The sequence below is a fragment of the Anopheles gambiae genome, chromosome 2 (genome assembly GCF_943734735.2).
Source record: "Anopheles gambiae chromosome 2, idAnoGambNW_F1_1, whole genome shotgun sequence".
NCBI lineage: Eukaryota > Metazoa > Arthropoda > Insecta > Diptera > Culicidae > Anopheles > Anopheles gambiae.
Genome location: NC_064601.1, coordinates 20129617 through 20144926, shown reverse-complemented (window position 1 = coordinate 20144926; position 15310 = coordinate 20129617). Strand labels below are relative to the sequence as shown.

The following is a 15310-nucleotide window of genomic DNA, read 5'->3' as shown; positions in this document are numbered from 1 at the left end:
TGAAAAACTTTTACAATGTTTTCTGTTGGACAGGAATAGCTTTGTCTAGTTTTTGGAAACGAAGTTTAAAAACAATTTCATTATTGTGTAGCAAATTAATTGAACGCAAATGGTTTTATCCCAAATGAGCTTTTTAGTGGTGTTATGAAATAAGCGTTTTGGTGTAGGAATAAAATTGACGACATAAGTCAAAACAAAAGATTGAAATACAATACAGTAACATAATAATTAAAGATACAAAAAACATAAATTGATTATGGAATATTCAGACATTTTTCCAACAGTTCTTTTCATGGTGGAGACGCATGGTAGTTGACGTGAACATACGATAAACGATGGAGACGCATGGTGGCTGATACAAAAAAATATAACGAAATGTGAACATTTACTAGGTACACACTATTGAAATATATTAACTAAAAGGGAATGATACAATGGTATAGAATCAAACAACAAATGAGTCAGTTATATTTGAGTATGGTGATGCTATAAAATCTATAATTGTATTATTTTAGTAAATTTCAAAAAATACAGTGAAACATAGAAAACGCAGAACTAAAAAAAAAAAACTTTGCATGTTCGCAATCATCAATACAAATTGATGAGAATCGATTTGCATGTATTGATTTTTTTCATAAAAAGGATAACGTCATGTAATATCTGATTTATTATACTGTCAAACCTGCTTTATAACTGAATCTGTATTACTAAATACAAACTCTCATTTTTTAATCACTTTATTATCAGCAAAATGATTCGAGTTCGAATGAATTCAATAGCTCATTTGAAATCTAAAAGTTTGACTAATTACTAACACAAAAACTGCTACCTAGATGTTGCACCCCAGATATTCAGTAATACAAACAAAAGCGAACGGGAGAAAAAAGTTCCATTAAAACACCCGAAATAGAAAGGCACAAAGTGAAAGCTATCAAATTACACACGATTTGTAAATAAAAATAAATGGTCACAGCACTATTTTAGCTGGCTGCAATCGCTGATGTATGGGTGTGTTGGTGTGTGAAAGAGTGGGTTTTTTTCCCTGTTCGTAGACAGGGTAGCTACAGTAAGCAATTTCGATAATGATACTTCTTCATCACGCAAGAAGACAACTGACTGGCGGCTGGCCGGACTGGCCACTGTAATGTACGTGTGCCATTCGGATCGACAGATATGCAGCGACTGGAATGTGTTGGCGCCTGTAATACGATCTGATTTCAGATTTTTTCCCATTACTCAGCCAACACGCTCCTAGCGCTGCCCTTGCCTCACCTACGGGAAGGCTACCGAATGGCCTTCCCTTACCCGGTGGAAAGTATTAATGGTACCACGTTTCGTTTAACACGGTAACGACATTCGGCTCTCTGTATGTGTGTGTGTGTACAGTATCGGACAGAAAGATAGGGCATTGGTTTTTTAACGCACCGTGCACCCGTTGGGCCAAGTTTATGTGTGGTTTGTATGTGTTTGTGTGTGTGTGTGTATGTGTGTGTGTGTGTGTGTGTGTGTGTGTGTGTGTGTGTGTGTGTGTGTGTGTGTGTGTGTGTGTGTATGTGTGTGTGCATGTGTGTGTGTGTGTGTGTGTGGATGTATGTTTGAATGTGTATTGATGTGTGTGTTTGTTTCACAAGTAGGTCGTTTCGGATAGATTTGTAAGTAGTTTTTTTGTGTTTTGGGTTAGGTTTTTGGTGTGATAAGCAGGACCACCGCCCTCGCGATCAGTGTGTTTTCGATATATTAACAATGTTACGGTCTTCTTTCGCCGTGGTCTTCTGAGGACGTCCGGTTGACTTGCGCGTTTCGGTTGTCGGCAAAAGTGCGCGATCGTTCCATTACGAACTCGATCCTTTTGCGCTTAATGCCAGCAGCAGCCATTCGCTTTTACATATGGCGCTGATAATCGGTACAACGTTTACCTCGACCTATTATTACTAATATTGCTTGCTTGGACCGTCAAGAACGCGCTGGTTAAAAACATGGACACGGCTGATCCCGTGCTCTGCCTGCGTTATACTTCTATACGCGATGAATTACATCGTTTTGGAGCAGCGAAAACATCGCATGGATAAAAACTATCAACGAGTACACGAATAAGCGTCTTCCCTTCAAAATCGAGAAAAGAATACTGCCGCGCTCATGAAACAAAACGCCCATTGAAAAGAATAACTGCGCGCCAGCTCAATGCACGCACAAAGTTTACCATTCGCACACAACGTGCAACGCAGAGATGCACGAAAGCCTTTCAATGGCGTGCACTGGAGAAACACCTGTGAGGGAATGCCGAGTTCATTGCTATTGTGCGCGTGTCCATTTCGCACCGGTGTCGCGTTCACATTCATGAAACAGCACACCTGCGTTTTCGTCCGAGGAACAAGCGCTGCTGTCGATGCAAACTTTAGTTTTTATCCAAGTGTAAACGCACAATGGGCCTCATCGCGAACGAAAGTCGATAAAAATTATCCGATCGGTTAATCTGCTCGAATCCACCGGTGGAATTTATTTTCCACCGGTGGATAATTTTCTCCACCGGTGGATAATTTCTCCACCGGTGGATAATTTCTCCACCGGTGGATAACTCTTTCCGATTCGAGTAGCCATTGATTTTGCCTATCTGTCAATCACACTTTTGTTTACATTTAAAGGTGTTGTTTTGCGGAATGAATAAAATAGTAAATTTGGCTTATTTACGGACCATCTAGTGAAGAATCCACACCAGGCCTTAGACAGTACTGACTGTAGGCCTATTCAAACAATCCGGGTAAAGTGTAAAACGGGTTGTAGGCTGAACAAGTATAGTTGAAACAAAATCGTATGAACTGGAGGACGAGGTTTGAATCCTTTCTGAGCTTGCCACCTTCACTGACGCTTGTCCTGTGCCATATACCATGTGCGTCCATCAACTCCAGCCACCGCGAACGTTGGATCCGTGAACGTCCGTATTTTACGCCCTCGTGCAAAAATATATTGAAACAACGCGGTACACTTATTCCGTGCAATAAGGAGTGTCCGAAACCGCTTACGGTCTCTCGCCCTCGCCAGTCCATTATCCTGGCCTTAATGACTGACGCCTTCAAGTCATCTGGCCACTTAAATTAAAAACTTACTACGCCCTCTCCGCAATTGCGGATTTAACCGTAAGCGGACTGATTGGCCGCAGGAGGCTCCGTGGATATAAAGTCCAGCATATATGGTGTGTACAGTAGTCTCATCGTGGACCTCCATGAACGATAGAGGCTCCATGGACGAAGGGACTCAAAGACTACAGGGGCCCATATATGAGGGATTCCGACCAATACCCTGGGGGGGCTCCCCCAAGAAAAAAATTTAAGTGTATTTGATTCAAAGCCAAGAGATGAAATCTCCCCCCACCCCCTCTCCCTGCACAACACCTGGGACGATCGTTTCCATGCCTTGAACAAGGACCGTCCTCTGAAGACTGGCGAGCTTGATACGACAATGAGTGTGCTTCCACACGTACGATGATGATTGCGTCAGATTTGATAAAAATAAAAAAACTACATTAAAATTGTAATGTATGTGATTCAGAAGAGAAGCTATTCAAGTGTACATATTCGTTTAAATGGATAAACAAAAAAATTCATTGGGTGACACGTTTGTCACGAGGCGTGGAACATAGCGATGTGTGTGTCAATCCGAACACTCCCGGGCTGTACCCTTCCATAAGCGACCCTGAGTTTTTGGGGATGGTCCGGAAGGTACAAGTAGGCACAACACCTTCGATAGGTGCAAAACAACGCAAACGATTCCGACCGGAACTCGCCGCTCCAACGGATATGAGTTGCTTATAATTTCTTGTACCTAGTGATAATACTGGTCTTCCCAATCTCGTTGCATTTACGTGTCGGAACCGATTCTAACATGCCATAAGGCCATAACATAAGGATGGATAAAAGAGAAGGATTAGCAGAAAAGGATTTTTTTTATTTATTATTTCTTAGCTTGAACTATAAACACTAGATACCTGTTATCAACCTAAATTTATGTGTTTTGATTATTTATTTAAAAAAAATAGGTAAATTTATATTTTCTAAAAAATAATATTTTAGCTAAATCGAGTGATAAAACATCTTAAATAACTCAAACAGCGATAAAACATCCTTTTTTGCGAGCTGTGAAACATGGTTTTAATATTATTTAGTTTTCCACTGTTATATCAACTGGGGTGGAGCAGTAGATATGGCTATCCGACTGAAATGGTTTTTTTTTATATGAAGTTTTCAACTGCATATCCCACTGCTCGACTTTTTAACCACGTTGCTATGGCGGCAAACACCATTCCACTCCACTGCCAAACCAATCGGTTAGCGAAGATTCTGATTGAGAAAACGCAATTGGATAACATTGGAATTTTGCTAACCGATCGGCTAAATTATCCACTCCGTTATCGACTTTCGTTCGCGATGAGGCCCAATGTTTCACATGATAACACACATAATAAGAATAATTTCAACGCAATATGACATCATGGCAAGCTATGTTTTTCAGACACAAACCCGCGCACTTGCAAATACACATTAAAAAGCACACTCTCTTTCTACTACTACACACACACACACATGCACACACATACACACACACACTCACACACACACACACACACACATACACACACACACACATACACACATACACACACACAAACACAAGTAACGTGGTAAAACAAGTGCACGGTGCATTGAAAAAAAGGGTCCTATCTTAATGTCCGATACTGTATGTGTGTCTAGGGGAGCGGGAAGCGGGAGACTAGCGCACGGTATGTTTGTTGTTTCGAGCGCAAGGCCATACCCACACCGAAAAGGTGGAAATGACGTGACGCATTGTCGATTTACGAGCGGTCGTATTTCCCGACGTTTTCATTTCCATCAGCCAGCTGACCGGCGGTCGGCTAACACGGCCAAGGATGAACCGTGGTGTCCCGTTCCCGAGATCTAGCGACCGTGCACGGGCACGGGTAAATGCGGACGGAGGGAGTTGATTAGTAGAATTAATGCTTAACTCAATTTCGTGGCCGTAGTGTGGTGTGTGTGTGGCTGGAATGGTACAGGAATGGTATTTTTTGTGCAAAGAGTGTGTGTGTGTATGCGGAGTGTACTTTATGCGGATAGCGGTGTGCGAAGGATCAGGAATAAGTTTTTACGAGTTAGATGCCAAGGATAACTGGGCGCAAAGGAAAACGGGAAAAAATGCGAAAAAAAACACACACACCCACACTTGCAAAAGCAAGACAAATACAATCGTTGAGAAGATGTGGAAGGTATATGTTTCCGTAGGTTGCACACCGGAAGAATCGCTGGCGCGTTTGGGGCGAAAGGGGGACGCGCTGAAGGTAATAAACACCAGCCAGCTTATCAGCGGACAGAGAGCGACTTTGAGAATTTTACGCTCGACATGCTTGCTGATTGCTTTGGCGGAGGTCGGACCACCGGGAGAGGTGAAATATTTATTGGCATCACAGGTCATTCCGGTTGAGGAGCTCGAGTCGCTGAAACCTTCCCCTAAGGAGGGATAACCAACGCCATCGAATCATCGGGCACGGTCAACGATGTGGCTTTAAGAGATGTAGTTAACGGACGTGTCCGTGCGCGTGTTGGTCGGTCGGTCGGTCGGTCAGGCTCTCGCACCCCTTATGATTTCTTTACGGCGGCTGGATAATGGAGAAGTATACGAGCGTTGGCGCCATTCCTGCGGGAAACTAGGCTATGCGCTGGTAGAACGGCCGACGGTAAAATGGCTGAGCCGGAGCTGAGGTAATGAGCTTTTTACCCGTCAGTGGGTTCTAAATGTGTATAAAGCGAATTTAGCTTTGTGAGCAGCAATTTATACGTTTGCAGAAAAATGCAACCATATTCAATGTGGAACAGACATTTACAATTCAGGGCCAAATGTACAACTGGTGACACTCAAAAATATATCAATTCATTTGATTATGTATTTGTGTTTAAATGGTGTTATTAAAATTTGTTTTGATTATACGAGAAAATGTGCATCATAATCCTGTTGAGGATGTTTAATAACGGTGTTAACAATGGAATCCATTATTTAAGAGTATCACATAGGGTCCATAGTACAGAACCGGTCCATACAGCAATTCAGACCTTTTTATTTCAATTCTGTTTTCGGGGGATTAGTTTAGTGTCTACGAGCCGGTCTCGTAGTACAGTCGTCAACTCGTACGACTTAACAACATGCCCATTATGGGTTCGATCCCCAAATAGACCGTGCCGCCATACGTAGGATTGACTATCCTGCTATGGGGGGAAATCAATTAGTCACTGAAAGCCAAAGCCCACTAGTGGTACAGGCAGGCCTTGACCGACAACGGTTGTTGAGCCAAAGAAAAGAAGAAGAAGTTTAGTGTATATGTATGGAGTAAAATGTTTGAATTATTATGCTTTCTTCATGTCTATATGTCTAGTTTGTATGCCAAAAACCTGTGCAAAAACTAACCAACAAACTAATGATATGCTATAAATAGTTTGGCGATCGTTTTTATTTACAAAGTTTATTGAAATATGATGTAAAAAATACTTATTGCCCAATTAACAGTGCACTACAAATCAGCCACTCCAATAGTTAATATAATGGTCGAGATGCAATCACGATATAACTGACCGACTTCAACTGCCCACAACCTTCCACACTTCTGCTGCGCTTGTGCTATGTGATCATTTTCACACGAAGGCAAACCAGCAAACCATTACAGGGCAAGTGTGCTTTACAAGTCGAAACAATCGAGTTCGAACTCTGGCAACTACCCCCGGCTGAATGAGTGGTCAGGCAGAAAGTGGTCCCTAATGGAAGCAGAAGTTATCTTAATTTTTATTACCCCCAAACATCACCCGCTACGAGCATCCCGATGAACCGCAGCACCCGGCGGGACGGACAGTACCGGGTACCGGGTTCCGGATGAAATGTATGGATTTGCTGCGGTTGATGCCGCCCTTCCCCTGGAATGGATTGGGTGGCAACTACTAAAAGCTTCTGTGGTAATACAGAACACACAGCGCAACAATGGTAACCCTCAGCAGGGCACGCGGGGTGTTTGTGTGCTGGACACTGAACAAACTTTACCAGATCGAGCGGGTGGGAAATTAAGTCCCTCCGCCCTCGCAACTCCTTCCGGCAAGAGTGACAAGTGTGGTTGTCTAACGAAAAATGTTACATATTTTAACTACACGAACCACTTGCTTACGCAGCAGGATGGTAGGGGCGCAATTTCTGCTACACTCTGGTTGTAGCTTAAATGGACGTACCACAATCAACAAAAAAGCACCCCTCGTTGCATAACGTTTGGTGAGTCTTTGCTGGGGAGAAAATTATTTTCCTCAAAGGTGTATTTTGCTCACAGACAAATACACACAGACACTTATACACACGATTCCGCCCATTCCAAACAAGTTCAAACGAAGACGAAACTTTCTCGCTCTCACCTGAAGTGATCTTGCTTTTAATAGAGTATGTGTTTTATTTTAAACCGCTCACCGGGTCACAGCCGAAGCTTTACGGCAAAGAACGCGGGTACCAGCGTCCGAGAAACAATAGTTTGAGGAGGCTTTTGCGAAAGCGGAAGTTCCAAGACACAATGGGCGACTTTTCTTTGTGCAAAAGGCCAGCCCTTGAACCGCTGAAGGGTGCTGTTCTTTTCACTTTCCATGCGCACCTACAGCTGTCAAGATGTTCAATTTACAGTGAAGGACACTGTTTGGTGCGCGTACTGGCACCTGCGGGCGAGAAGCACCCTCATAGAGTCCATCGGTGAAGTGGAGACATAGGCGTAACTGTACACGACACAACAGAACTGCATCCCAATCGGGAGCAGAAACATAAAACCACAGATATGATTTAGAAAGGGAAAGATGGAGAAAGAGAGAGAGAGAAAGAGAGAGAGAGAGAGAGAGAAAAAAATGATTGCTTAATACAAAGGCAGTGGAGGCTTGTGTACGTAACAGTATTCGTCGAAGTACAAATCCTTGTTTCACAAGTGGCACGATGCACCACATAGGAACTATTTTGCTACGAGCCTCCGGTACATTTGAGAGCATAAGTAACCCTTTGAAGTTTGAAGGAAGCATTGTTATGTTGTTGTAAGTTTTGAGAGCTTTTCCGTGTTGCACAGGTGTGAGTTTTGGGTTTGCGGTGACTATGTTTGCTAAATTATTGGTATAGCGCAGGATTAGATTAATACACAAGCAAAATAGTTCAATAAGTTAGATTATATACTTATTTTATTTCCAAAAATGCTATTATCTCCAGTGCAATTGACGACCCTATTCAAAAAAGAAAATTAACGAAATCATATGGTATGCGTTCTACACGGAACTTTAAAGAATTTTGTTTATTTTGACATGCACTCAAATTTTACTTTTTATGTATGGTAATATGTGTGTTAACAACGTTACGTTGTGTGTTGATGGTTAATATCATATTTTTCGCAATTTAATTAGACCCAATTAAATAAGTTCTTCTCGGTTGAGTGTCTTTTTTTCTTTTAAATCGCTTCCGACAATACTTAATAATTGAATTGGCTGTCCGATTCGATGAATCCATTGGCCACTTTTTGTTCGCCACTACCGCTGTGCGTCTCTCTTAAACGCCCCGTAGCAGTATAGTACATCACGCAGCTGACGGCAAGCAGCTCGTTATGATGAGTGCAAGCCGATGGCAGCTAGAATGACGCTGATAAAAAGCTCACTTATCACTTTCCCCTCCGGTGGCGGTGGTTGTCCGTGCCCTCGCAGGAACACCATACATCAAGGGGTGTCAATGAAAGGAGATTTATAAGCTCTAAACGAATCGGTTCTGTCAACCGCGAGAGTTACGTAATCAATAAGAGAAAGCTGTTTTGCCCGTTGCATGACATTTTCTCTCGGCACGATCCGGTCGGGCAAACCGCCACCGAAGGTTGCCGCCGCCTAGCTGCGTCTCTTTCGTATCCTGTCTGCAGCGTTTCCCTTAATCAGTGCGCTCTATTTTTATAACATGCTTTATTTATTTAGCAAACCACCACCACCAGCCTTGCGCCAGCCCAGCGCCAGGAGTGTACGAGGAAGCACACTTCTCCGGCCACTCGATACGTTGTCTCGCTCGAGACCGTAGCTGGTGCTACCGTGTGTACGCTGGCAGTTCACGCTCGCGCTCTTGATCCCTGCACTCTCTCTCGCTCTCTTTCTTCTCGACGTCTCGGCGGAAACTCTCTCGCCTGGAAGAGAGTGCATGCAACAAGGGAAAATCGAGCTCGACGAAAACTTCACCAGAGCACGATACGTTCAGTATCGCATTATCCTTGTACGAGCGCGCACCTGATGGTGAGGAACAGCTGCATTTGCGCGAGGGCACCGGTCGTGCATACCGAATAATCGGCAAAGCGTTCGGCGTTCACGTGGGAACGAGTGAAGGTGGCATATCGGTTCCGTGAGTGAGTGTGTCTGTGTGTGCTCACACACATAAGCCCTCCCCCCCCCTTCCATGGCTGTGTATCGTTGAGTGGTGGGTGAGTGTAGATGCATGCGTGTGTGTGTGTGTGTGTGTGTGTGTGTGTGTGTGTGTATTGAGCATGGTGGGTGGAAGTGAAAACAAAGAGCCACCTTCTTGAAGGAGTTAAATTTCGCTGGGCCAGCAACTCGACTGCCGAGGGCAACGTAGTGCTCTACTCTATTACGGCCGTGCGGGAGTGTTTGTGAAGCGAATGTGTGTGTGTGTGTGTGTGTTTATTTTTTGTTGCCTTCCCACACAAGTACGATAGCACATGGTGAGTGAAAAAGGGTAGCGACATACAGAACACGCTGGATAGAAAATAAGAAAAGCATCTAAGCGCTAGCAAAGCACGAAATATCACCACCGTCATCGTGTCGCCCCGTGAACCTTCTTGCGGAAGTTGCAGGCCGCACGAGTGAAAATAAAGCAATTACGGTGGATTAAAAATTAAACCCCGCAACATCAAAAACAGCGAACAACAGCGTGTGCGGGAAAGAGTGATGATTATGTTTTTTGACCGTTGGCTCACGTTGTGAACGATTCAGTGCGTTGTCCGCTCGACCCGCTTGAAGCACATTCGACTTAGTAGCTAAGGGCCGCTGGCCACCCTTACCGTCGCCGTCGAAATTATCATCCGCAGGAAATGCATTTGTGTTCCTAAAATGCAGCTCAGTTTAGCTACGAGTATTTGCACAAGCGAACCGAGGTGCGGCAGCTGGACGGTGGATGAGAGATGCACATGCAACGTAAAACAAATATAATTCATCGCCGCAGTGCCTATTGGAGTTTCAAAATCGTTTCAGTTTAGTGCTAGGATTATTGGCAGAGAAAAAGAGAGAGCGATGAAGAGGGAGAGATCGGGAGCGATGGAGATAGAAGAACAAAGAGCAAGTGCATGAATGTGAAACCAAATCGAGTAGGCGGTGAGTGTGCAAACAAAGTTTGTTAATGGATGCAATCGATCGCCGAGTGCATTTCACGAATGGTTGCGCCGGAAGTGTATTTGAGAAGAGTGCAATTGATCTAGAAATGTCCGCGGTGTAACAGTATGCTTCATTTTCTATGCGGATGATGATGGATGATAATGTTCTAGAAATTAAAAGAAAAAACGGTACGAGTTGGATGAGTTTGCTCGATAGTTTTATGAACGATACAGACGAGCTTTACACCCTTGTTTTATATGTTAGCGTTGGAGAAGAAATTTTTATTTATCAGAATGCTTAGTTTAAAATTAAATATTTGTTGTACCATGTGTGCAAGTTCTCTTCTTCTCAAATCAAATCAAATGCTTATTAAATTTGCACCGTAAAATATAATGTTAGTATATTAATATATTTACGATCTATCATTCATAGCTAGACATTCATATTTGTACACCAAAACTCTTACATGTATAGATTATGTTTACAACCATTTTAACAAACTTCTCGAATTATTAATGCTATTTGTTTATCAGTACAGGTTTCCCCCGATACACGCGATTTTTTTTTAAATTTGACAGTTCTTTGAGCACATTGTTTCTATTTGATGCATCAAATGTCGTATGCCTAATAAATTCCCCTTGTGGTCGAATTAAAAAACCCATTTTAAAAGGTTGAAAAACGTAACATTTAGTTGATATCAGCATTCATCATTCATTTAATCAAAATAAGCAATAATTAGACTATAAAACTCTAAATTCGAGTTACGCTAATTTTCGAGACACGCTATTGCCTCCGGTCCGCATTAATAGCGTATATAGGGGTATACCTGTAATTTAAAGTACTATTATAATTGTGCCTTAAGAACAACCTTGTATTGTAGAGGAGGAAGTCGGAATATTTTTTCAAATGACTAAGAATTGATGATTCTTCATTTGCTAGCTTTTAAAAATAATTTATAATTCTCTGTTTGAGGAAGAAGCGGACCTTCCCTACCTACATAGTTTCAGTTCACCGTGTGTGCAATTTGATTTCATATGTTTGCGGTATCACCCTTCGATAAACCCCTTCCATAAACGTTCTAGAGTGAGTTGGTTTTAGCCACTAATACGCCTGCCCGTCACGTGCTACCGCATGTTTATTCTTCAAATAGATTGTGTTTCAACCTTGGACGAGTGCGTTGATCGAATCATCACAATAAATCAAGCCTATTTCTGTCTCAGCGTGTGCCGTTGTAAGCAAACGCCTTGCCTATAAGGCACGGTGGTGTTGCAAAAGGCTTCCCAAACAGGCAGCGCGACCCAGTAAAGAAACAACACCACAACTGATAGCAACTTGTTTTCGCCTGTCAAACGCATCGGACGCGAACGCAAGTGGTACAAACGGCGTTTGCCAGCAGGTCCGGGGAGCCGCCGAATAACAACGTCGGTTATGCTTTACCTTTCCCCACACTAACACCCCTTCTCTTCAACGCCCTCTTCCCCTCATCCTTCCCCACCAGGATGGCCATCCTTCGCACATTAAATCAACACTTCTCTCGGTTTATGGCAGCAGTATGGTGATGGGTGTTGTTGTTGCTGGCAGCAGGCGTAGCAGCGAAAACAACGCTCGACAACCGCGACAGTTCGGAAGAGCAAACAAATAAACAACATGGAAGTGAAATAAATTCGAATCGAAATTGAAACGAATCTGTGCGCCGTGGCCGCATAAAAGCATGTGCGAAACGCGCCCGCACCGATGAGCGACGACTGGCACACCAACACAGCGATCGACACCACGCGGCGTACCCGTGTGTGCTACTTTTACGACCGTGCGAACGTGATACCTCTCTATATGCGTGCGTGCGTGCTTGCGTGCCAGCTGTGTATGTGAATGGGTTGTTGTGTATGTGTATAGGGGAGTGAAAAGCTTGCTCAAGTGAGGGAAAAGTGTCTGTGCACACGCATGTGTGAATGTGTGCGTGTGATTATTGTGAATCGCTAGCCCCCCGTCCGTAGGAGGATTAAATCGCGTACGCGCCAAACCCGCTCGCGTTGGATCTGGCGCCGGTAACGAACGTCGGCACACCCGCCACAGCACCCGCTGCGTGAGCGAAACGTCCTTTCCCATCCCTTCGACGACAAAACAGAAAAAAAGCAGAGCCCGGCGTGTGCTAACGAGCCCGTAAAGCGGAGACTGCACGATGACTAATCTCGTTAATACCAACCTGGGATTTATTGTCTATGGATTAATTTTTGCTTCGTTCTACGGCAGCGCAACGCGGATATTCGGTGAGTGTGGGCGAAAGAACAAAAGTGGTTTTTACCGCGGGAAGGAGTGCGGCTGTCGCATTAGGATTTCTGCTTCACTATTCCGTTTGTACCGTTCCGTGTGTGCTTTGCTGGGTAGGAGCTTTTGGTTGTTGTTGTTGTTGTTCGTTGCGTATGTACCAAGGAGATATTAATTTAAAATTTAAAGCTCGATGTACTATTCCACCAAACCGTTGCTGTGCTTTGTTTGAAGATAGTTTATACTTTCTGTGGATTATCATAGCATGGGCAAAGATAATGGAAATGGTTACGGTAAAACCTATCGTATTTAATTATAACATTTTCATTCTTACTTTTTGAGTTTTAAACTGAAAACTTCATTGGTCTGTGCAGATGCATTCAATATATAGGCTTAGGGCCTGCATGGGATGGACATAGAATCAATTATTATTGTCATCAGCATCACAGCAACATCGATACCACGATATCCATATTCAGAATAACATTCTAAATTGAATACAAACGCTGACAAAAGTAAATCACATGGATTGACACTACATTGATAAACGAGATGCGTATTTGAGTTTGGGATAGTCTTTATCAAAGTCTATGTAATACAGAGGTCGATGCATAGCTCGATTTTGGTACACCATTTTGAAAGCTTGTTTTGACATCTTTTTTGATATTTGTCAACTGTTTCAAGAACAAGATTATGAACAAATCAAAGCTTTCAGACTGCATACACAACAACTAAAACCTTAATGCATCATGCGATGAAACTATTGAAGCTTTTTCATCCAGCTGTCAAAACTTTCCCACGCTTTTTGATCAAATGTTCTGGATGACTAGACCTCTGTATTATATAGACTTTGGGCTTTACATAGGATATACAACATTGGGCCCCTTTCCGTTTTTAGATAGTAGGCTGAAATTTAAATTAAATTTCATTTAGTTTCAGCTGTCTGCACTGTAGAGCAGTTTTCGAGCAGCTATCAAAGAGGGTTTAATATACAGGTGAGCATATTCCAAGGTGTATGTATTTAGAAGGCTGATTTTGATCGCTTCTGCTTCTGAATAAAGATTTCAAGAGTGTTTTGTGTATTCGTCAAGCTACCAGAGAGCCAGTTCGAGCAAAAGTTTTCATCCGTACTGTCAAAAAGAGACGTTCAAATTTGGTTATTGGGAAAAAAGGCTATGAGTCTACCTGTTCTGCATACACTTTGATTCTAGATTCCACAACCTGATTTGTTTAATGCACCTTGGAATAAATGAAAACAGCACCTTGTTTTGCATTTTTTTCGAGCAGGTATTCGAATCTAATTGTAGTTTTGAGGTTAGAATATACTAGACTGAAAATTTCAGGCTAGTTTTGTGTGTGGTTTTGTATGGAGTGTTTACATGATTTCAGCCTCCAACTGTCAAACTCCATACAAAAAAGCTGACTAGAATCGTGAAGGGCCCTATTAACGGAATAGTTAAAAGAATCGCAGTGTCAATGTTTCCTATAAGGTCGACAAAGGATCGGTTTCCATTTCAATCGTGTCTTTACCCGTTTACTTGGAACAATTAAGTCTAGTAATGCTGTTTCAACCCGGGCATGGGTTCGACAGCGAGGGGTTCATGTTCAGAAGCAAAGGCTGTCCCTTTCAAGCAAGGGTACAGTTTATATTCTGTTAAAAAAAAATCTTTGTCCCATTACTTTTGGCAGCCTTTTCTTTGTATTCCCTTTCCACTTCGCAGGAAGTTTCCAGCTTGTGGAATATTTGTAATCTTTTCAAACAGCACAAAGACTACAGCTCAGGGTAACTAAACTAAGATGAATACCGTGTGACACTCGAAGCTTTTCGCAGACAACCAGTTTATCCGACCCGGCTTCCTTTTGATTACCATTAGTAGTAAGTTTCCATGACCTTTTCTAGCAACCCACACCCCGATGGAGAAGGTTGGGGTATGGGAGGTGGGGGTTGATAACCCTTTTCAAAGCAAACAGTAAACTTTAAAGCTGCACAATCTGAGTTAAATCGATGAAAGAGCTCCCAGCGGATGTGGCCATGCTGTAGGCAGGAAAGTGTTAGTAAAAGCAAACCTAATCCAATGTGAAAATCAGTTCGTTTGGGCCGGGCTGGAACGGGGCCTTGCAAGGACGCAGAGGTAGTTTCGTGCGGGTTTGAAATCCCTTTTGTAACTCAGCGCTTGGCAAGTACACGACAGCCGGTTGCCTACGGTGTGCTACACCGATAAGAAAAGTTTCAGGATAGTATTCGCCGCTGGGTTGGCTCTTCTTTGTGCCCTAATGGTTGCATCGAATTGTTTTGCACTGGTACTGACCTTTTTTTTTTATTTAGCTGTGGGTAGCAAGGATGAAAATTAGTTTGACAGTTCGTTTGTTTCTGAGTGCGTCATGTGAGTTGAAGACTGTACATGAAGTGAAGGAATTTTCCTACAATCAAAGGAAATTGCAGTGTGATGACAACCGTAGCTATACGATGAATATTGCCAAAACTGTTCAATAACTTCCGGAGCTTTGTAAAATGCTCTTCGGTAGAGCTTTTTTTATTCGTTGGAATGTCACAGAACGCTTTTTCTGGTAATGGGTCTGGTTCGAAAAAAAACGTTGTGCCATCGACTCTCTACATGACTGTTATG

General features: G+C 42.9%; 1 protein-coding gene across 21 annotated transcripts in view; it reads left to right on the top strand.

Annotated features, from left to right (window-relative positions):
* Positions 1-9277: 9277 nt before the first annotated feature.
* Positions 9278-15310, top strand: part of LOC5667581 (protein sidekick-2) — a 31067-nt gene continuing 25034 nt past the window's right edge. For 2 of the 21 annotated variants that reach the window (XM_061644202.1, XM_061644201.1), the window contains exons 1-2: positions 9283-9511; positions 11569-12685. In XM_061644202.1, coding sequence (XP_061500186.1) covers positions 12598-12685 — 88 coding nt within the window. In that variant the 5' untranslated portion in view covers positions 9283-9511; positions 11569-12597. Of the gene's footprint in view, positions 9512-9532; positions 9770-11568; positions 12686-15310 lie in introns of those variants that run through there. The other 19 variants (XM_061644217.1, XM_061644220.1, XM_061644219.1 and 16 more) reach the window with 19 other exon arrangements.